At 35.4% G+C, this 21,567-nt stretch overlaps 2 protein-coding genes across 2 annotated transcripts in view; both read right to left on the bottom strand.

The window, feature by feature from the left end:
• Positions 1 to 21,567, bottom strand: part of LOC120326162 (MPN domain-containing protein-like) — a 135,831-nt gene that overhangs the window by 82,949 nt on the left and 31,315 nt on the right. The gene's annotated exons all lie outside the window — the stretch shown is intronic.
• On the bottom strand, positions 10,140 to 19,899 carry LOC120326159 (putative ATP-dependent RNA helicase DDX6). The gene is made up of 12 exons (XM_039392403.2): positions 19,480 to 19,899; positions 18,544 to 18,607; positions 18,272 to 18,404; positions 17,700 to 17,801; positions 17,034 to 17,180; positions 16,258 to 16,352; positions 15,610 to 15,732; positions 15,067 to 15,195; positions 14,403 to 14,519; positions 13,630 to 13,795; positions 13,343 to 13,452; positions 10,140 to 13,212 (listed from the first exon to the last, which is right to left on the bottom strand). The coding sequence occupies exons 1-12, from the start codon at positions 19,644 to 19,646 to the stop codon at positions 13,144 to 13,146; spliced, it is 1,422 nt and encodes a 473-aa protein (XP_039248337.1). The 5' UTR covers positions 19,647 to 19,899; the 3' UTR covers positions 10,140 to 13,143.

Genomic DNA, 21,567 nt, shown 5'->3' with positions numbered 1-21,567 from the left:
AGTAGTATATATTTACGGTTATACGACTGTTAGTAAACGAGCAAATACGGAGGCGACCAAGATTGTTCATCTCCCTTTTGTAAATATTACCAAATATTTATTTCGTCAACCAATTGTTGACGCGTGCGAACGGATAACAATCTTTTTTGGACGCGTCAGTGTACATAACGATCGTTTCAATATTACGATGTTGTTGGACACGAAGTGGACATAACGATCGTTCCAATATTATTGGACACGTTTAGTGGACATAACGATCGTTTTGTTGTTCTTGATCTTGTTGTTCTTTGACACGATTTGGACAAAGGCTATTACTTTTATTTTTTACTATGACGTCATCAAAGTTATGTGGCGCTACGTGTCCATATATTTGAGCATAGCTCTCTTGTTCTTGTTACTCTTTCGTCATGAGGAAATCGCTTTTCTCTTCGAATACAGGACCAAATGCTTTGAAATTTTCAGTGGTTAAAGATTGAGTTTTTTGCCAGAAGGCTATTACTTTTACTTATTTCAAAAATTTCTGTGGACTTCAAGAGATTCGTTTTTTATGTGTCAGAATAAAAAATATCGACACCTTGTGACGTGTCCATATATTTGAGCACAGCTCTCTTGTTGTCCTAGTCTGTAGATCCAGCGAAGCAACAGCCAGGGGCGTAAATTGCGGGAAAGGAAGACCCCCTCTGAGATTGATTCCGATAAGGTTGGTAACGTGCCATACATATACTGCCAAGAATATGTATATACCGCCAACTCATATACAGCCAACCAAATATACATATACTGCCGGTGCGCGTCGTTTTGGATAAATATCCAATAGGCACCATTTCTATGATGTCATAATAAACAACAACAGCTGATCGTTAATAACACAAAAAATGTGCTGGCTGTAAATCTTTTTTCAGAGACCTATTCTTTGGCTATTGACAATAAACTGTCCACAAAATGATCAAATTAACGCTTGGGGGGAAATATAAAACATAAATCTGCCGGTGCGCGTAGTTTTTGATAAATAATCAATAGGCATTAATTTTATGATGTCATAATAACCCACAACAACTGATCGTTGATAACACGAAAAGTCTTGATAAATATCCAATAGGCGCCAATTTTACGATGTTATAATAACCCACAACAGCTGATCGTTGATAACACGAGAAATGTGCTGGCTGTAAATCTTTTTTCAAAGAACTATTCTTCGGCTATGGGCAATAATCTGTCCACAAACTAATCAAATGACGGAAAATGACGGTGCGCGTAGTTCTTGATAAATATCCAAAAGAGAATCCTATTTCTTCATTGCTACCATGTTATTCTTATGTTAATGGCATTTCCACATTTTTCTGTTACAATGGTCTTTGCATAAAAAATGACATATTTAGTTTTTTTTATTTAAGAAACTGATAGCCTAACATCAATTTCCTAATTTAATTTCTTTTTAACCAAGTGCATCGGCATATCTCGTTTTTCCATCAATAACCGTTTTGGCGTTTCTGTAAGCGTAAGCACTCTACCCCAATTCGTCAACGAACATCGCCTCATCTTATAAAAATAATCTGGCGAGGCTTTCTTGATCAATTAATATGTAACTTGAGTAATGATAGTTTGCACCAAACTTTAATCTGATTGGTCTGTAGACAGTTTACTGCCAATGGCAAAAGATAGTTAAGATATGGGTCAATTTTCCACAAGAATCTAACCCAAGGAAAGCAGTTTGATTTCTCGTCCAATTGCGTGATCGGCTTGCTTTTTTAATAGGTCTACCACTGGATGTCAACCTAATTTCTAACCGAAGGTAAGTTGTCGGTGATATCGATCATAAGCGACAGTTAGCTTGTTCTAATAGGCCACCTCGACGCCTTCCATTAGATACCGACAATTCCCTAATGAAGGCAAGCAGTCCAATCCTTATAACATATATCTAGCTCGGTTTTAACCAGATTACCAATCAATTAACAACCCTAAAGACTATATCCCCTGGGTTGTAATACACATATAGCAATTTGATGGATGTCACAGAGATATAAATGCCCTTGCTAAAAGACCAAAAGTCTGATCTTTTGGCTTCAGCCGCATATGCTATCGAGCACTCAATGTTGTTGTTTTTTACTTTGTATTAAAATTAATTATAAATTATTGGTTATTTTGTTGCCCTAAGCGAGCCAAAAATTGAAAAATGCGGACTTGTATATTTATTTTCCATCCGTTATCGCTATCATCATTCCCATCAGAATGTCCTTCCTGGAAGAAATTTAATATTTTCATTGAATGTTACCATTACACATCAGTCGACGCTACATGGTACGTGCATATGGTCTTTCAACGAACTCCACATCATATCTTTTACCCTAAAACTCTTCTAACGAACTCAACATTGCATATTTGACACTGCTAGTGTCAAATTTCTGCTAGTTCATGCGGCAGATGCGGTCCATGTTTACATTTCGTTGCACGAGTTTTACTCCGACGATAGCACATTAGGAGGACAATCTTGGGGTTCAAGCACAGAATAAAAAGTTACACGATGATTATAATTAGGAAATCGCCTTTTTGTCATTTAGATTTATTTATAAATAATAGGTAAACAACACAACGATGTCAGTAGCGTTTCAGACAATATTTCTTTATTGTTGAGAGACTCACTATAGGCAATCCAGATTCAGGCCAAATGCTTTTGCGATCTGCAGCATAGTGAATATTCCATGACAAGCTGCATGCTCTTCCATGGCTTCGAGTACAGCTAATCTTTTCTCCTTGTAACGATAAAACGGAAAATCTCACTACCTCAAGTGAAACTGATTAGATTTAAAAGCAATATCATAACCGTCGAAGTTTAGAAGTGTTCCGCCCTACAACACTCTTTTGGTTTGGACTAGTAGAAAGACATTGTAATAAAGTCCCGATAAAGTGGAACATGGTATTTTCAATTTTTGATTACAAAAGTATTTGAACAACAACAAATTTTAGTTTTTTGTGTGGCTAAATGCTGAAGACATAGAAATTTAAAATTTCGCTCTGGGGCCGATATTTAAAATCCAAAGTCAGTGAAGCTGGAAAATACGATTCAAGAACGTCGAGAAGAGTGACGACCCAATTTTTCAATAATTGACATTCATCCTTTATTTTCTCTTTCGATCATCCAAATGATCAGAAAAAAACGCCGAATCTCCATCCGTTCAGTAGTTTCACTCAATAATCGGACTGCGTCGAAAAGAAGGCTGACTAAGCCAGCAAAGCACTCTGCGGTTCCGATAACTAATTTATGCCGAATCTGTCTCATCAAGCTGAGACCGCTATTAAATTCACATGATCAGTTGATGCTTCAAGCTACCTGGTCAATCACAAATTGTCAGTTTCTGTGAGATTGAACATTAAAACAATTCACAGAACACTTTACTCGTATAATTTTGCAATTATAATTTTGCGCAAAACCGAAGAAACATTGGATGAACAATATTTATTACCCACATCGTTTTACACTCGGGAGTACATTGTCCAGTGTTTATCAACAAATAGGCAATATTTTTATGAGTTTATTACCAGGTGCGTCACTAAGATTGCAGACGTCTGCACCCACTGGATCTCTGGGTTTGCAAATGCAATCACATTTGGGTGACGGCGCACATTTAGGTGACGGGGGGAGTAGGAAAATCGCTGGTATCTTATAATTTTATTATAACAACAACGTCATTGAAATATTCCTTATTGAAAACATGAATCTGTCATTTTCCCTCAAAGTCGTTGCTCCTTTAGTATAGGTTTTACATATGTATCTCGGGGGAGAGTAAAATCGATTGAGCGGCTTAATGTGTCGAACCACGTCCTCCCGTCCGGTTACCAGTCCATATCGGGTATGCAGGGCTGCCATAACGTCCTTATCTCTAAGATTTGTCCTTATTTTGAAGGTCTTTGTGTTAAAAAATATTTTTGTTCTTGTTTAAAAGAAACGTCCTTATTTTGACACGTGGCCTTGTTTTTGTCATTTCAGGGGTCGAGGTTCTTATACCGTGCACTTAGTTGGTCAATTCGAATAATGGATTTGCTAGAAATGATTAAAACCTCATTGATTGCTACACGCATTCGTGACTTAATAACATCAAATTAATTGCCACATTGAAAAAAATAATAGCCTAGCGGTAAAGATCTTTTCGTGTAACTTGAATCAAAATACAGTAGTGAGTAAGAGCTTTGCAGTTGATGAGTAGAATTATTCAAGATCTGATAGATATGATACGTGTAGCAATACTGATTTCGTTTTCTGGCGTTCTAAGCGACTGTCTTCTCCCCAAGCATTTCAGCATGTGTTAATTTCAACTTTATAGTTAGTTCAGAATCAGTGCTTCAGACCAAGGGTCCGCAAATACAGGGTCGCAACCCAAAGTTGGGTCGTAAAACCCTCTACTCTGGGTAGCAAAATAATTAAAAATTTTCCATAAATATAAGTATCGTGTCTGTGTGACGTATTTATATACCCCAACTTTACAAATTTCTAGCAATAATTATCAATGATTCCCCAAGCATCGACTTCCCTATTTACTGCCGTGACATTGGCCAATCAGCATAAGTGTAAAATTTGACATAACCATAAAATTTTAGCAGCCGCTCCGACACTTTTGTGTCACTCAGACAAATTTTCATGGTTGTGAATATAACCTCCTTTTTGCGTGCTATTTGTTAGTTTTTAGTTGTGCTTTGGTGAATATAAGTCTAAATCAACTAACTCAATGATCATTTTGTCTTCGTACAAGTTTCATCCTGATTGCAGTAATCAAAAACTAGTCCAGAAATAGCTGTAATAGACTAGGCTAAAATTTTCACCGGTACATTTAAATGAAACGTTGTTTGATGTTTTATTAACTGAAATGATGGTTTAATTAAAACATAAAACTCGTGAAACCACTCATGGAATCATGGAATAAGTACCGACAATTTTGCACAGATAGAGTAATAAAACTTTCCGTGAATCGAAAGTCAGGGAAACATTCATGACAGAATTGTTTGCATTTTTATTATTCTACCACGTAATCAATTGTATTGTTCCGCAGCAATGCGAGGTTAGCAGCAGCTGTGTGGAATTGCATGAAAAGACAGATAATGATCATATTTGTGCTTAGTTTCGTATTATTTTGTGCAAAAAAATTCTAGTATCATTAATAGTCTTAAAATCGTTAACTAATTATATGCTTACCAAATACTTGGGTCGCGAGAAATTAGAGGAAGAAAAAATGGGGTCTCGCCAGAAAGTAGTCGCGGGCCCCTGCTCTAGACAAAACATGAGTATACGTCAATTAAACTTTAAATTTAGTTTAGATCTGGAACTCCATAAGACATAAAATGAGTAAACGCAGTGGCGGCGCGTGGTCATTTTGACAACCGGGGCAAGCTACTGCGGGACCAAGTCACCCCCATCTACGGGGACAGGATGAGCGCTGTAAGTTCTCCCATCATTTTATGAGTATAAAAACCATTCCATCGGTAACAACCAATCGGCAAAAGCGACAATTTTTAACGATAAGAAAGTGTCTTTAAAACCGGTCCAAGTCAAGGGATTAATAAATATAGACATAGTTTATTTTGAAACCTCTTTCAAAAGGAAAGGCAATATTTACCCAGATAAATACAATGACATATTAACAGAAACTTCGGGAAAGCAGACAAAACCTAAAATAAGGTTTAAAACGTTACTATGAAGAAAGGAAAGGTAATGCAAAGATAAGGACATGCGTCGCTCACTCATAGATATATATGCTGCTAGACGGTTCCATTACATTTGAACCCACGTACATTTGAACCCATGACAATTGCACCTGTATGCTATTGCACCTATGGAATTTTTTTGTTTCGCGGAGAGTTAAACCCATACTAACCCTAACCCATGGGTTTTAGCACCCGCATATAGATTGAACCCGTACATATACGCATGGGTTCAAATGTACATGGGTTCAAATGTACGGTCACCGCTGCTAGACTTCTATCGCTTGAACATATATGCAACACGCCTCGGTTTCTTGGAAGCAGAATGCTCAATAACGCGCTAATTAAAGTCATGCATCCCAGAAATAACGTCTCTGTGAATGGATAAAACAGCCAAGGAATTTAATCTATCTTGCTTCATTGTGTTTCTGAGATACGTTTTAATATGTTCCATTACATTTGAACCCACGTACATTTGAACCCATGACAATTGCACCTATGGAATTTTTTTTGTTTCACGGATAGTTAAACCCATACTAACCCTAACCCATGGGTTTTAGCACCCGCATATAGATTGAACCCGTGGATATACGCATGGGTTCAAATGTACATGGGTTCAAATGTACGGTCACCGTTTTAATACGCTTCAGCGTGCTGAATGTTCGCTCTGCGTCGGCGGAAGAAATAGGCGTCGTCAAAATGATGTCCAGAAATTTTGCAGACGCCGCAAAGGTAGTTACTAGAGTGTTATCTATGAGGAACCCATAGAGCGCGCAAGTTGATGTGATGTTCAAAAAAGTTTGCTTGGTGTATATACATCGCAATTCATTTTCCAATTTACCCACGTTTATCATGGGGTAAAATTTGGAGACAGTAGCCAACAAATGGATGGGAAATTGACGTGCAAATTTTGAAAAATTTTTGGGGTTCATCAAAGAGAACGCGGCAAGGTGTTCAGTGCGCAGACGATCGCCTATTTGATTCACCAGAATGTCACAGCATTCCTTTGCAGACAAAATCAAACGCTCACGCCCTGCACCACGCGTGATTGGAAGTTCCAACGTGTTGGTGCACAAGCTGGGAGACGGCGGCTACATATCTGGCGAAGGAGGTCAGAGCGCTCCGGCGAAACAGAAAAAAATGAAGAAAACCCCGAAACATTTGCAAAAAATATACGGACGAGAGGGGTATCAAGACACATATTTTTAATAACGAGGTTAAATTGGTGTGCATAACAATGTAAAAAATGCGCATGAGGAAAATCTTCTTTTATATAAACTTGAACACCATGTTTCGACCCACTCATGACTGCCGCGCCGTCATAAGTTTGAGCTATCAATTTTGACTTCGCGTTGTAAGGCTGTAACACTTCTTTCAGTACAGCCGATATCCCGCAAGCCGTGCGATCAACGATTGGTACAAAGCTGTGAAATCTCTCGGTAGGTTTACCATCTTTCACAAACCGAAAAATCACAGCCAGTTGGGAAACGCACGTGATGTAAGTTGTCTCGTCAGACTGAATCGAAAAGAACTGGCAATTCTCAATTTCCAGAGCCAAATGTTGTAAATAAATTTTATACATTGAGTCGAGCAAATCATTTTGGATATCCTTAGATGTCCCTTTCGAAACAGTTGCGGCATCAAGATGATCTCTCAATACTGTATCTAGGGATGCGGTGTATTCCACCATATCCAAAAATACCCCTCTATTAGAAGAGCCAGCCCGTTCATCGTGCCCACGGAGGGACAGCTCGTGACAACCAATGAACTTCAAAACATCTATCAATCGACCGAGAACATGGCGGTTTTTCTCGACGTTTTGGTTGTGCCGACGAATAGAAACCGCGCGTCCTTCATCCAACTGTGCTGCAATATTAACATTTCCGAATGTTCGGTATTTTACTGCATTGTCCAGATGCTCCATAGAAGATTGATGATCCCTGGCACGCTCGGAAAGATATTTAAGATCTCTAAAATCAAATTTACACCAACGTGAGTCACGGGCGGTAGCAAAAAGTAGGCAATAAAAACAAAAAAGGGCATTTTTGTCCTCGCTGTAACACAACCATTCGTGTTTTTTATACCAAGTTTCTGCGCAGAATGTAAGCCGACGCTTTCCTCCGTCATGGGATTGTTCCAGTGAACAATTTTTTGGTTGATAAGGCCCAAGACGTTGTACCTCTAATTTTTGTTCCAGCGTCAGCTGCGAAAACGGAGTGCGAAGTAGTGCATCAACCTTATTCATTATGAGGTCTAAGGCTAAGAAATGCGAAGCCGGAAAGAAGTGAGGAGCCAAAAGGAGTGTGGGAAATCGAAAGCAAATGGACTAAAGGTCTCTAACTGATTCAAATAGCGAAACAAGCGACAAAAACGAAGGCGAGGAAACTATCAACTCTTCAAGCAACCAACGAACGAGAAGGAATGCGTGAATATGTCAACACGTTGTTGTAAGAAACGTCGACATTGTGTCGTCATAATTTCGGGGCTAGCCCCGATCGGCTGCGATGATTTAGTAAAAGAAACAGAAAACAAACGAGACAAACGCGGCGAGTGGAAGATAAAAGAGAGAATACGATATACAATGAGTAACCGGGGCAAAATCGGCGTCGGCCCGTCGACGTTCGGCGAAGGCTTTGCGAGCGAAAAATGAACCATGTCGAGAGAATATGTCTAGTGTAGACAGTCTGTGCAACCGATTTTGAGGTATTTTTCGAATATTTTTTATTATACCGGCATTGCCCCGGTTGGCCCTATTGACGCGCCGCCACTGAGTAAACGTATAAACATTTATCGTGATGATTATGAAAAAAATACTACGGCGTCAAACGAAACGAAGTCCAATGTTTTGCGCACTGCAGCTTTTGTGAATGTGACATTAATCTGGAATCCATAGGTAGCCTAAACCTAAAGCAGCAATTTCTGATCACGCTGTAGTCAGAAGCACAAGGAGGGAATTTTATGAGATCAGCGAACCGGTTAGCATTACTGGTTACTGTCAATGACTTTTTGTAACAGAACCGGGTGAAAAATATGACTTTTGTGATGGAACCGGCTGACAAAAAAATTGAATCCCACCACTGGACTTGAATACATTTTGTTCTTTGGTATCTTATTATTATGTTCCCCTGTCCTAATTTTTGGGTTCATATCAATAGCAGCCTTGTGGGTATGGGATCAGTTTGCCAGTTTTATATTTTATTTTCAGATTCATGGACTTGATGGTGGAGGAAGCCGCAACCGACCTGCACCTGTGGTTACGTGAACCACCCTAACGAAGCTAGTAGTCCAGCCATTCTCTCGCACACAATTCACTCCAACGGGATTCGAATCTGCGAACACGCGCAGGGTAATCAGCAGTGCAATTTTCCGAACGCGCACCACATCGACCGCCTCAGCTATCCCCGCCACAAGTGAATTCAACGACGTTAGTGTGGCGACAATGTTTCAGACGATTTTTTATTGTTTCGACGACGAAACAATACCGAAATGCTATGTTTTGGTTATCACTAATTGTTAACTGTATCAGCAAATGTGACGCGGGCCACATGACCAACCTGGTTTAGAGTCTACACAAGGGGTACTCAACTTCCCAAGTAAAAGGACCGCATTTTAACCACAAAAGATGCGACGGGCCACAGAATAATATTGTCATGTATCTATTCTATACTATTTAATTTATTTATTAGTCCGATACTGACGTTTAATATGCTTCTTGAAATCATTTTTATGCATTCCGAAACATAGTTAATGCATAGCATTCGTAAGTTTGCAGTTGCAACTTCTCCCCTAGCGTGAGCTATGACAGAATTTTACAACATATGAAAAATATAATAATACTCAATAACAACAATGTTTTAGCGCATTTCCGAAGGTAGATAGAGGGTGTGATGAGCTAGCTAAGTAACTCCTTCCTATGTAACAATACGTAATTCATTTGTTTTCTGTGATAACACAATCCACACTCCGGAGGTCTTATCGTGGATTGTAAAGGATGAGAAGAATGATACCGTATTGAAATATTGTTTATATTCGTTATGTTGCAGATATCCTGATATATGTTTGGCTTCATCAAGGATCTTTGCAGGCCGCGGGTTGAGAACCCCTGGCATATCCTCAAGAGATGATTGAATCCATTTTTAATGGATTTCATCTGAGCGCCTGGAGTGCGGGGTCAATTTGTATTAATTCGCCTCGGTCTATATGGCAGGTCTTGGACCATCTGATTTGTAACGTTTTTGCTCAGTGCTGCAGTTATTTGAAATTTTCTTTTAACCTTGTAAAATTGAATTTCCAATACCCAGGCTCGTTGAAAAACAGCAGAAGAAACAATGTGCTACATGTATATATCACGGTCATGAGGAACTCCAACATGTTGCCCATTTTGATTTGACCCTTCAACGTTCGATCACTGTATCCCAAAATTAGCGTATGAATAGACACAAAAGTGATTGTCACTGCACTGTAATATCATTTATTTCTTTCAAACAAACCAGAAAACCACTATTACATCAAGAGTGCACCACCAACTACAGTGCAGGGTTCTTATTCTTACGTCCAGGGGCTGCCAAAATATATTGTGTTACCAAATGAATAGTACCAGAAATTATTTGTTTGGGAAATTTTCTAAATGTTGCCATTATAATTGCGATTTCATAAGCATGTAGACCACTGACTTTCTATAAGTCGAAAATTGTTTCAGTGAAAAATCAAAATGGAACTTGATCAAGAACTGTCAGTGTAAGTTTAAAAACGAATTTTACAGCCCAAATAGATGAACAAATTAGAGGTTTGGGGAAATGACAGTGAAACGCATCTAACATTTGGAAAATTTAGTAAATAAGATTTTCAATGTTAAAGTGCATCTCAATGCTTAAGTACATTCTTTATAACAACATAATGCAAAGTCTCTCTTGCTGCAACTTGTTGAGCTTGCCCATAGAAAAGATATCCAAAAATATGATCATCAGCCAATATGGATAGAGAATAAGCCACTTGTAATTGATTTACCTCTGTCCAATTGAATGAAAAACATGCAAAAGAACATTTTCTTATGGATTCCCCCATGCACAACAAATTACAGCATAAGTGGGCTTAGCATTTACTCTACTGAAGAGCCATGATGGGAACCATTATCTCGTGTCAAACTAGACTTTAACAGTTCGACCACAGAGTTTGAATTGCTTCTGTACTTGCATCCACACATCTCACCACGCCATGTAAATTTTGAATCCGATCAAGGTTTTCAATTTCAAACCATGTATTAAATTTAGTATTTTTCCGTAGTATGAATGCAAGACAGAGCGTGCTTCAATGGCAAACCACTATGCCCAAGTGATAAGCCAGTAGCAAAAAATTTAACTTGCACAGTGCAAGGATAGGCAAATACAATGATAGAAAAAACTTGACATACAGGTCATACACAAATCTAGATGAGAAAAGATAGGGCTCTTAAAGTCTGATTTTTCTAGTCAATTTTGCTTAGTTTGGTATGATCCGAATGTCAAGTTTTAACTATCTCATAGTTTAGAGGAATGGTTAAACAACACAAGCTCGCTTGGCAGCAATGGCAAAGCGAAAAAAAGGTGGAATAAAAAAATATACTACTCATCAAATTAAAATATTACTCGTCCTCTTGATTCACTCAAAAAGACGGGGAAATGAAGTAGCAAACGTAGAGCTAGTTTTATGCAAATATCTATTGTGGTAAAACCGTTTTGGCAATTACTAACCATAACAAGACGGGAGAAGATGAATTTGTTTTGTTTTTTCAATTTGTTTACCATGCTAGAACCAGACTGAAAATATTAAACTGCAAAATGCAAGGTTGCCCAACGAGGATGAACTTGAAAGATTGTATCGTTTGAATACAACCTTATTTCTGCATCAAGGTCTATCAAGGAACTATTTACAAAAATCACGTCAAAACCAAGTTGGAAAAAGATTGTATGATATCTTAAACTCATATATATTATGATCTGCCACCCCAACATGATACCGGTTTAGTTCAGACCACCTCGCCGTAACCTGGCCATTCTTCAAAAAATCTCCTTCAGGATTGATCAGCTTTATCTTGGTTTCACTGAACATTGTACCATTTAGTACTATTCTCATATGCTTCAGACAAAAGTTAATGTTGAGTAGTTTTTGAGGCGTCTCGCGGCATTCATGTTGCAAGGGGCAATTTTTCTGCAATCTTGTTCACTGTGGATTGCAAAACCAAATAGCGGAAACAGGCTTAGGCAGAATACAAAGTCATAAAATGGAACATAGCATTAACCCAGATAACAGCAAGTAATGCTTCTGTCCAAAAAACATTAAAAACAAGCACCAAACAATACCTGGTTAGACTTTGTGGCCAGCCACACATGTGGTAATGAAAATACACTTTCACATGCAATGGTATAAACAAAATCCTAGAAATTATATTCAAGTCAATATGCAATAATGTTGTTTGAAAACTGATAAAAAAGTAGCAATTTTGGGGGCATCATGGTTTCAATTTGAATTGTTAACTTCAGAAATGAATAATTGTTGAAATTTGCATCGCAACATAGGAGTCAGTAAATATTGACAGAATGAGTCGATGGTAAAACAAAGCAGCAGCTCAAATTGAACATGCCAAAAATGCTACTTTAAGAAACGACACGTGGTTTGTTGAATGTTGATAAAATACATTATTTAAATGGGTATATCGCTTCGTAATGTTTATTGCATACGAAATTGCTCGAAACCTGATGTGGCTTGTATGAAACAGTTGCTTTTAATAGAATCAGAGAAGTGGGTCAGTTAGTTATGATCCGACTGTGACCAAAATTGAATTAATGAGAAGTATTTAAATCATAAGACTAATGTACTGTAAATCGAGAGACAATGATATTATCTCAAATGAAAAAACAAAAGACAATTTTTACAATAAAAGTTAAATTCAATACAATAAAAAAGTGTAGAATGAAGGTCAAAGTCAGCCCCTCAGAAGAATAGCTTGAAACTGAATAATTTGATCTTTTTTGTCAAGGAGCAATATCCAAACTCCATAGCAATGTTGATATTTCCTTTTTGAATAACCAGCTTGGCATGGGGGCAATTTAAGATAAAGCTAAAAGGCGCCCTGGACAATTTTTGCTATATTTTTTTAACTGGGGCAACAAAATTATTATGCAGTTGCAAAACGACAGAATCAACTCAAACAGATTACAATAACTCTTTTCTTAGAGTGGAGTGGATAATAAAATAGCAAAAGTTTTGAATATCGTTTCAGCTGATATTATTTCGGCATAAGTACTCCCAGCAATCATAGTCAATACTACTGTAATCACAATTTAATGATCATGGTTCGGCATCGGACTTGTGAAAGGAAAATGATGAATTTGGGGCATTCCTTTGACCTTATTTTGGCAGATATTTGAACAAATACGCTACTCTCAGGTATTTTAAGAATACACGATACTTAATTTAAGATTTTTTGCTGTCATCGTTTTCTTCCTGAGAGAATTCGGCAACGTAAAGTGATTTGTCGATGACCTGGTATCAAAATATGAAAGTATTAGATAACATTTATTAATATTATTATTAGTAATGAATAGTTGTTTCACTGATTAATTACTGATAATACAATAAGAAAATGCAATTCAATAGGAATATTAATACTCACAGGAGGAATGGGTTTTATATCAGTATGCAATTCATCCTCAATTGCCTTCAAACTGAAACGATCCTGGTAAGTTATGAGATTGATCGCAAGTCCAAGGTGGCCATATCGTCCTGAAATTATTTTGCATTATTCAAAGCCTCTTTACAATTATCATAGATTCATAGTACAATCCAGCAAATAAGGTGACAGATAAAGAATGCAGTTTCAAACACTGACCTTATACAATGAATTTCAAGTTTTAAAGTTAGGAACTATGTTTACCGACATCATTAAATTAATGAAAATACCTGATCGTCCAATGCGATGTAGATAAGTCTCTGACATTTTTGGAAAATCAAAGTTGATCACAACATTAACAGCTTGTATGTCAATTCCTCTTGTGAAAAGATCACTACAAACAAGATTTCTGCAGAGGCCTTGTCGAAAATCATGGAAAACGCGATTGCGATAATCCTATAAAAAACATGTTCATTGAGGTCATCTCGATTATTTCAAATTGAAATATGTTTCATCATATACAAACATCCATTCAATAGTGAGGCAGTGAAGCATTCATTTAAAAAACATTTGCAAAGAGAATTTTTTAACAGGATTTGTAAACAACAATATTTTCAACTAATTTACTGAATAGCAAATATTGTCAAATCTATCCCGACTGGTACTAGGAAATTTAGCAGAAACGCTTATGATTGGTTAACCAGACAAAATTAAATAGTTACTGATTGGAAATTTGAAACATTCTGCAGTACTTCTCAAACTTATTGATATGCTTATATTACTGCGACTAAATGCTAATTTTGTGAATGTGGTTGAATTATGGTCATGGTCAATGTCAATATATGGTGATCAGAAACTCTCTTATTGTCCAATTTAGATAACCAGAAGTCATAGTTCCAGCAAATTATTTTTCAAATGTTCAACTGAGATGGTATATTCGTTTGGCTTGTTCACAAAAGATAAAGTTGGGCGACAATCGAAAATACCGCTATCAAGATGTCAGTTAACTATCAGACTCAATTTTAATCATTTAGGAACAGCTGACTGAGCAAAATAAACCTACCTGCTTCATCCTGGCATGAATATAGAAGCATGAATATCCAAGTTCAGTGATTTTCTTTGCCAGTAATTCAACACGATGAGTAGAGTTGCAAAATATTATTGACTGATTGATTTGCAACTGAACAAATATATTAGAAGTTACTGAACAATTCATATTTAATCTCTTTGCAATATATGTTTGATATGAGCTGATAGAAATGAATTTGCAAAATTTATATATCAAACTAGCTGACCGATAAATAGACAATATCCTGAGAATGGGACAAGTGTGTATACTTAATCCGAATAGACCAATGGAAATATTTCAGACAAAAATAATTTTAAATCTCATAAACTAAATTTTATTGACATCCTAAAATATGAAATGCCACTTTGGGTAAACTTGCAATTTTGCGCAAGTAACCAAACAGATGAATTAAAGGAGAATACATAATGTTTCCACTACTAATTGCTGCGTAAATAACAATTTAATTCTTATTGCCACGTAAATTGGAAAATATTACAAATATAGTGATGAGATTGCATTTCTATTACTATAATTTCAATTTTCAATCCAAATTGCTTGATGTACATACTAACTCTGATGGAACAATTTGTAATTGAAGTGCAAAATTTTGGTATTTACCGTATTTGAAATTAGATAATTATCGAATGAAATCATGTACCTTGGAAAACAAGGTGTTCAAACAATGAACCTTGTTTTTTTCTTCAAGAAAAGCGTAATATTGAGTGACTCCTTTCAGAGTTAGCTCATCCATCAAATTTATCTCATATGGCTTCTTCATATGCTTCCCCTGTCAGAGCAATATTAAAGTATTTAATATGAAATAATACTTTGTTATAAAGATACATCTGAAATTAGTTTATTTATAAATTGTAGACTGCTAAATTGTGAATTGTAGCTGATTTATTCATGAGAAATTTATCTATAATATCTATGAATATTTGGATAAAATTTGTGTTAATTGCTAATTTTCAAGCATCCGTTTATAACTTATGGAGATCAATTAAACCATTAGAGAAAAACAACCAGAAAGAAAATAATTTCATAAATTTCCTCGATCACATTTAATAACAAGAATATTCGTATCTATAAAATAAATGTATTCAACAAGGTTCTTCGTAGAAAATCAGAAAAGTATAAAATTAAAAGTTAATATATTACCGTATGTCCTTGTGATGTTGTGCTACCAGAGTAGTAAACTTACCATAAATTCTTTCACTGAGCAGGGAAAAGTAGCAGAAAATAACAGGATTTGTCGATTAAGTGGAAAGAAAGACACAATATCATCGACCATGCGTTTGAAATCTTGTGAAAGTAGTTTATCAGCCTATGAACCAAGATACGATATCTAATTAATTTCTGAGACATGTGTATCTTCACTATACCCTACTGTGACTAATGTCAATCAAATGAGCATGGCATACCATAAAATGTCTTCATATTATAACTCATATAGTTAGCACATGATAGAAAAACAACATCATTTTTATAATTGATTCATTAACTTTTAAATATGGATTTCATTAGTCAGTCATATGACACATGTGTGCACTGGAGATGCCCTATTAATATCACTATTATTAACCATGGCGCTGCCGCTCAAGTCATCATATTATGACTGCACAGTAAAATAGTATTATATTTGTATTGTACAAGCACTCACTCATAAATATGAGGCAATCATGGCATGAATACACATGCCCACTTGCATTTAAGTATATCTGAATAAAGCTTGACGAATAGTTTAAACAAATAAGTCCACTATGCTACTTTCTGCCTGGAGTAAGAACAGAGTAAGATAAAATCTAGTGATTATTCAAATGAGTTAAAAAGAACATGGAATCACATATACCTCATCCAATACCATTATGTTGCAGTGGTCAACTTTAGCAATTCCTTTACCCATTAGATCCAAAATTCTTCCAGGAGTGGCAATGATAACATGGACTGAAAGTGGTGTGCAAAAATAAAAATATTGAAGCGCAGTTCGAAGAAAAGTATATACAATATCTTCACTATCAACTTTGCACTATATTGAATATATTATTTGATATAGATGTCACGCTCGCGGGCCAAAATAAAGGTTGCATGCAAGTCATTGGCGGGCCGCACATATATTTAGAAAGTTGGCCGATAAATCACATTTTTTCACACAGATCAGAAGTTTAATTTTTAGCAGCGAAGACTGACCATTTGAATATTTTCTGCACCATTAAACCAATTGCACTTAGCATCAACTTTTCTGCATTTTGTTGTCATTTGTCTAATTAAACTTGAATTATAGGCTCATTTAACGAGTAATTGGAAATTATATACTTGTTAGGTTATTATAATATAATTTAGTCTACACGTGTCTCAAAATAAATTCTGTTACGTAAAGATTATAATCGTCAATAGAGTTTTTATGCAATAGTGAGGAGGTTAGAGGTATGAAAAATCTCAAATTAGGCAAAGGGAGGAATTCATCAAAAAGGTTAAGTACCTATTGGTTTCTTGAGATTTGGGACAAAAGGAAAAAGGTATATTTTCTGCACAGCTTGATCAAAGAGTTGCAAGGAAAGTCTTTTTATATACAGTATAGATGAACTAATATTATAACTAAATTTTTACTTATCCAAAAGATCTTACCATTGCTTTCAAGTCTGAGAATATCATCTCTTAAGTTGGTTCCTCCAGTTGTGGCCATCACATTTAAATTTCCCATGTGCCTGCTCATTTCAATGGCAATTTGTGATGTTTGCAATGCCAGTTCACGTGTTGGCACCAAAACCATGGCTAGTATAACATAAAAGAAAGCTTTGTCATTTGTAAACAAAAAATGACCAATACCTAAGTAAACCAAGTATGTTAAATATTGAATTGTAATGGCCTATAGATGAGAACATAATACTGCTATTGTTTTATCAGTATCAAAAATATAGAGATCAACTTTTTGAGCAATGCATTTAATCGAAATATGAACAAGCTTTAAGAATGTCAATTACAGATATTACTGCACATACAGCAGCAAACCATTCGACACTAGTAAATAGTAAAATAAAATTAATAAAATCAAAATAAATATGAAACCATAATACTATTGTTGCATGTATATTCCAGTCAAGAGTACAACCTATCTTGTTATCAATCAGCAAGAGTACATCATTATCTACAACCAAAATTTCAGTTTTTCAAGAGCGAATGGAACAAATGAAACTACAAATACTGTTTTATGTTATAGTTTAAACTAATTTAGGCTATCATTAGATTATATCCTGTTTACAAATATACATTGCAATATAAATTATGTGTTACCTTGAACATAATCTTTAGACATATCACATTTTTCCAACAAAGGAATCAGATAGGCACCAGATTTTCCAGTGCCATTTTTAGCTCTTGCTAAAATATCTCGACCTGGAATGACAGTGAATACACAAATAAAGACATTCTGACTTGATATATTCATTGGAACCAATTTGAACAGATTACTAATAAGACAAATGAAGTTAGTAAATTTAGCACAAAAAAAATATACTGGTACATATAAATATATACGGTAGATCTTTACGAGCCAATTCTAAAACATTTCATACTGTTACACAGTATAACCTGTCATATTTTAGTCATTTCCTTATCACTCTGTTACTGGGCTCTAATATTATAATTTCAAGTTTTAATTAATTTGAATATATATTTTAGGTATGTATCTTATACTATATCAACTAACAACATACAACAATGTTATAGATGCCGAAAAATAGGTTTATCCTTCACATGAAATTTATTATCACTCAAAGTGTAAAGCAATTTCTTAAGAGATAAAAAAGTAGAAACCACAGAGTTAGATAAAAATTCTATTAAGATTATTTATTCTAATATCTCACCAGATAATGCGATAGGAATGCTTTCTTCCTGAATGGGTGAAGGTTTCTCCCAGCCTTTTTCAAAAATACCCATCAATAATTCTCGCTGGAGACAGAAGTCTTCAAATTCATTTCCTTTAGTCGCTGTAACGTCCTGGCATATAAAGTAAAGTAATGAGAACTTCGCAATGGCAATCATGTAAAAGTCTCTCAAGAAACATTCTTCTTTCGATTAAATGTAAACAGGTAAAATACTTGTCGAATGTGTAATCATCAATTGTTAGTGCACTTACAGTAGTTTTCTTTCTTCTGTCTTTTGGTGGCAAATGTAAATTTGATTTCCAATCTTCTCCTTCCCTAATGTAAATAAATAAGCAAGTTTGGAAACAAATGAATGACAATCCGTTAACCAATATAACTAGCAAATGTTATCAGGCCAAAGCTTGCATTCATAAGCATTTCAACATTATTCTGCAGGTAGCCATGTCTAGTTATGTGCATTGTATGACAAGTTTTTGGCCTATAGTCTTTCAATATGAAATCCCAAAATAATACATTTCCATTTTTAATCCTGTCGAATAATCAATTTTTTTCGATATTTTTGGTATCAGTTTCTGACAAAGGTATGTATAAATTTACCCATTCCAATTACAAAATTAGATGTAAAGGAATACATATGAAATGAATTGAATATTAGAATAAATTTGATTTTAAGAACACCGAAGAATGTCTTCCATTTTAAGTACTGAAATCATACAAGATAATAAGCCTATGTTTTTTTCTTGAACAAACAAAAAAAAATTGTAAAACAGACACCTTCTTTGGATTCCTGCGCACTATTTTTGCTAAATCACGATCTAATTTCGAATGAATTCAAAGTACAGGGTGAAAAATTTTGAATTTTTTTGAGAATGTTAATGTAACATAACATTAGATTTTAAATATTTAGAGACGATTCCGGCATAAAATCATTCAATAGTATGCTTTGTTCAATCATAATAATAATTTTGTTTATAGTGTATTCTTTGTGACTTCGCTTTAAGCTGATATTTATCAAAACAAATATGGATATATATATTTATCCATTTATTAACTGAATTAGTCAATGATTGTCAACTGCAACTGCATACATACTATCAACCACAGACTACTGTCCAAGGCAATAAGCAAGTAGCGATATAGAATCAAACCTATTTCCTGAAAAACAAAGTTGAAAAAATCCTGCTTACCCAACTTTGCCAGATTGAGGGTGAGAGTTAGCAACAGGCTTATTGTTCTGTTGACGAGAACCTTGAACTGAGTTTGCAGAAGGTTGTCTGCTTGGTCCATTACCAGCAGAATATTTGTGCCCTGATGAGGGCATATGCTGATTAGTTGGTGGCATAACGTTCGCCATTATTCAAATCTGTTCCACAGGGGCGATAAATTTGTAGAAAATTACCAGCATTCAATGCGCAAATTCCCTGAGATCACCACCACAGAAATTGTTAAGTCAATGTAGAACTTATGTTCTGTTAGAAAGTCACAAAAAACTCAAGATGTACAACTGTTTCCTCTGAAGTGCACTGTGCAGAAATTCAAAAATTTCTTTAAATAACTGCTTAATTATGATTCATTCCATAATATGCTATAAAATTTCATAAATAAATAAGATAAAATACAGATGAATATCAGTATCAGTATTGAATGGTATGAATCTCTATCACTAAGATAAGCAAGTATTTCTGAGGGTTATTATAAGCAACAGTGTGGTTAATAAATAATATACTGCATTTCAGTACAAGATAAAATTATGATCATAACAAGAGTAAGTGCTAAAGTGGGCATGCACGGATTGCCTGTCAATATATTTTCATCTGGCTATCAGTATCAGCTATGAATTAGATATATTCTTACAGGTAATATTGAAATATCATGCTCAGAAAATATGAGTGTCATATCATTTTTCATTAAAGTGCGAATATCTAAATAGCAAACCATATTTGATTACGGTACATGCATTGAGGGGCGGTCAGTGGTTAATCTGTGTTGATGTTCAAAGGCAAGGTTTGGCAGCAACTGACACAAAAGAAAATTATGAAAAACTGATGGACCCACTTCAGTTATTGTATAGATAAGAGCTTAGCAAACTATATTCCCAACTTGTACTACAATGGTGCATCTTTGAACTTGTGACACTAATATCAGTGCTTGAAAAATTGGGATGTCTTCTGGAATGCAGTTTCCTTATTCATTTTTATGATGCAATAAACATTCTTTGCTAAGTATCAAAATCTAATGGTTAGACATGTTAGCCTGAAATGGTCACTGACCACAGATATGGTTATTATGCTTGCACACCTTACTTTCATTTAATGATAATTGTTACCATTGAGCTAACAGCACCACGATGCTATTTTGTTTGATAGACATATGTTGCTTGACACATACTGATTCACCAGTGATCTGTTTTCTATAGTGTGGTGCCAAAGTGAAAGATCGGATTCAGCATTTATTATTACACTAGTTTGTTAGTTTTCGGGTAAAATTTAATGGTAATAGGCAATTGCACATGCTAGGTTGAAAATGCTAAATGATAAAATATGACAGAATTCATCTTGCATTCATTCAATCAAATATTGAAATGTTGTAATTGTAAGTTTACATTTTTCAGTTAAGCATTTTAAATAACAATAACATTAAATCAGAATGTGTCGCCAAAATATATCACCTACATGGGAAGTTTGGAAAGCACTACTATAGATGTTATCAAAAGCTCCATTATGCTTTCATTTTTCACTTGCCAATATAATCTTCTATTCTTTCTTCATAGACAAAAGCAATGGGGTGTAGCAACTTGTTCAAAAGGAAGTTAAACTCGCTATTAATGAGCTAAATCAATTTCATCTCAGCTTAATAAACGTTGAATTGGTACCGAACTACAGCCGTAACGGCAGGCTGCACTTACTAAATAAAAGCAATTACGGCGATTCACCCCATAGCAGGGCTACTCAACTATTTTCACCAAAGGGTCGTACACAAAACATATAAATTACAGTGGTCCGGCCATTCTAAAAATTTTATTTTAACTCTGCAAACAAAACTCCAAGTGCATCATTTAACAAATACAAGATCAATGCTAAATATCACGCATTGGTAATGGTATGACAAGGCTTTACTAGTCTGGCTCTCTAGCTGGCCGCTGACTTTGTTTAATAAATAGGAAATATTTGGCGATAACACTTATTATACTGCTGAAGCCAATGGGGATAAATACCCACAATACGATTTCATTTCGATCTTTTGTCTACAAAACAGAACATGAATAAAATAAAATA

This window comes from Styela clava, chromosome 4 (assembly GCF_964204865.1).
Source record: "Styela clava chromosome 4, kaStyClav1.hap1.2, whole genome shotgun sequence".
In the NCBI taxonomy this organism is placed as follows: domain Eukaryota; kingdom Metazoa; phylum Chordata; class Ascidiacea; order Stolidobranchia; family Styelidae; genus Styela; species Styela clava.
The sequence above is the reverse complement of the archived record's forward strand: the minus strand, read 5'-3'. Positions and strand labels throughout refer to the sequence as shown.

Excerpts from the sequence above, each read along its gene's own strand:
- LOC120326159 (XM_039392403.2), bottom strand. The coding sequence starts at position 19,646 with ATGGCGAACGTTATGCCACCAACTAATCAGCATATGCCCTCATCAGGG. Across the intron at positions 17,181-17,699 it reads GTCTAAAGATTATGTTCAAG|CCATGGTTTTGGTGCCAACA; the intron begins GTAACACATAAT and ends ATGTTATACTAG. Across the intron at positions 15,196-15,609 it reads GCTCAGTGAAAGAATTTATG|GGGAAGCATATGAAGAAGCC; the intron begins GTAAGTTTACTA and ends TTGCTCTGACAG.